General features: G+C 38.3%; 1 protein-coding gene across 1 annotated transcript; it reads right to left on the bottom strand.

Annotated features, from left to right (window-relative positions):
* Positions 1–1,485: 1,485 nt before the first annotated feature.
* LOC148548750 (uncharacterized) lies at positions 1,486–2,028 on the bottom strand. The gene has a single exon (XM_088495656.1). The coding sequence runs from the start codon at positions 2,026–2,028 to the stop codon at positions 1,486–1,488; it is 543 nt and encodes a 180-aa protein (XP_088351782.1).
* Positions 2,029–2,463: the final 435 nt, after the last annotated feature.

Below are 2,463 nucleotides of genomic sequence, written 5' to 3' on the forward strand. Positions count from 1 at the left end.
AATGGGGCTAAGGTAAGGGTGAGGATATATATATGCCCAAGTGAGCTATCATATGAATCCTTGACTATCCTAAGCTTTCACCTAACACACACACACTCTATGTAATTCTAAAATCATGCCTAGCTACCCATAATCTCACTTTTGTATATTTCACACACTCATATACCAAATTTTCCTTAATTTTACCACATATGCAATGACCTGTTATTAACTTAACATTGGGGTAATTTTGTCCCCTATTTATTTATTTATTTATATTGTACTATTTATTTATTTATAATATTTTTTTAACATAGAAGTAAACATAACATAGCATATCAATGCACATGGTCTTTCTAGTCTCACAAGAGTATGCACCCAAATTCCCAATATCTTGTCAATAAAACTCAACACTTTTTTATCAACCCAACTCCCCACAATTTTCCACACTTAATTGACACACAATCTCTATCTTAAGCTAACCAAGGATTCGAATGAAGTAATTAATCGTTTTTTCCGCTTAAGGCTAGTGATGTGGTAAAATATAGAACAAATGGGGGTTAAAAGGCTCAAAGTGGCAAACAAAGGTAGAAGGAATGGTAGGCTATTTGGGATAAGTGAGCTAATATTAAATGATGGCCTCAATCATATACAAGCATGAACATACACTGAATAATGGACATATAGAATGGAACAAAATATAGATTGCAATCATAGAGAAGAAAACACACAAGAATAAAATATTATGGTTAAATAGTGTAACCATGCAATTAAGCTAAAAAACTCACGGGTTGTGTGTTCTTAGCTCAAAAATCATATTCCAATTATATATATATATATATATATATATATATATATATATATATCGTGCATGTTACAAAAAGTTTAACTCAAACCAATGTGATTCTTAAATGCCTTTTCTAAGAAAAAGATACATTCCTTGAAAATTTCATCAATTGACCAACATTTATTAATATATATACTAAATGAATTGTTGAGATTATGAAAAGCTAAAAATTTCTAGTTTACTCCCTATTTTCAATTAAACCAATTTTCTCATATGCCAAAAGGGTAAACTAAACTTAATAATCCATATTTTTCTACATCATAACTAATAAATTAAAAGTGCAATTCAAGCTAAATATCTAAGATATATACAAGCCCAAAGTGAAAAATGCAACAAAGTAAAAATAAACAAGAGTACAATAAAATAGAAATGTGCAAGTACTAAAAGAAAAGTAAAATAAAATAAAATAAAATAAAATAAAACAATAATACAAAATAAAGCAAAATAGAATAAAAGTATGAAATAGTTCACCAAAATAAAATCTGCCAGAGGGGGCGACCTCCCCACACTTATATCATAGCATCGTCCTCGATGTTCTGTCAAACTGGGTGTGAAGGGTCCTCGCCCACTGAAGGGTGTGCTGCTGGCTCTGTGGGCTCTGGCTGTGTAGGTGCCTATGGCTCTGCAGGCTGCTCATGTTGAGGCTCGTCGTGCTGTGCCTACTGTTGGATCTCCTCTTGCTCATCCTCCTTCTTCTCATCCTCCTCCTCAGAGTGCTCCGATGGTGTGTCAGGCTCGGAGGGGATGTCAGTACGCCCAGTCGTCACAATCAGCTTCAGATGGGTGTAGCGTCGCTTATTGCGATGCTCAGACTGCTCATAACGCCACTTATTGCAGTGCTCCATTTGATCAAGGCGCTCAAAAAGGTAGTGCACCAGGTGATAGACTGGCTGGGAAGCGGATGATGGTGCTGTGGCAGCAGGTGGTGCTGCCGGCGCTGAAGGTGCTACTGAGGATGTGGCCCCATCAGTAGAAGTAGTAGAAGTAGGTAGTCTGTGGCCTAAAGGTCCGAATCGTTTGCCGTGCAGAATGACTTTCTTGCAGTCGGCAATTGCTGGCTTCTCATCCTCTAGCTCCCAAGGCACCTCAGCTCGACGAGCCAACTGGATGATCAGATAAGGAAATGGTAGGGTGCTTCGAACATGAACTCCAGCCATGTACTTTCTAATAAACCGTGGAAGGTATAGTTTAGTTCCTTCCATAACGCACCAAATAAGGATGATCATGGCAGCTGGCACTTCTGACTCGTGAGTACTAGGCATCACATAATTGCTCAGTATCTGTTGCCACAGCCTAGCCTCATCATTGAGATAAATGATCTTTATACCCCGTGGAGTTAACTTTGACTTTCCCAGAGCCTACGAAACATCAGGATCAATGGCTATGGTTTGCCTGACAGCATCCCAGTCAAAACTCATGAATCTAATAGACTCCTTGGCCTTCTAATAACCATCTGCATCATCTAGTTTAGGCTGGAAGTGGAGGCTATCCTCTATCGCCTCCTCAGTGACTAAAATCTGCTTTCCCCTAAGCTGCACTTCATCAAGGGCCATTTTATAATAGTTACAATAGAACTCACGGACCCATGATGCGTTTACCTCTGTCATATCTCTCTCCAGAAATACCCAACCTCTCTG

This window comes from Arachis ipaensis, chromosome B8 (assembly GCF_059453495.1).
Source record: "Arachis ipaensis isolate K30076 ecotype BB chromosome B8, ASM5945349v1, whole genome shotgun sequence".
NCBI lineage: Eukaryota > Viridiplantae > Streptophyta > Magnoliopsida > Fabales > Fabaceae > Arachis > Arachis ipaensis.

Excerpts from the sequence above, each read along its gene's own strand:
- LOC148548750 (XM_088495656.1), bottom strand. The coding sequence starts at position 2,028 with ATGGAAGGAACTAAACTATACCTTCCACGGTTTATTAGAAAGTACATG.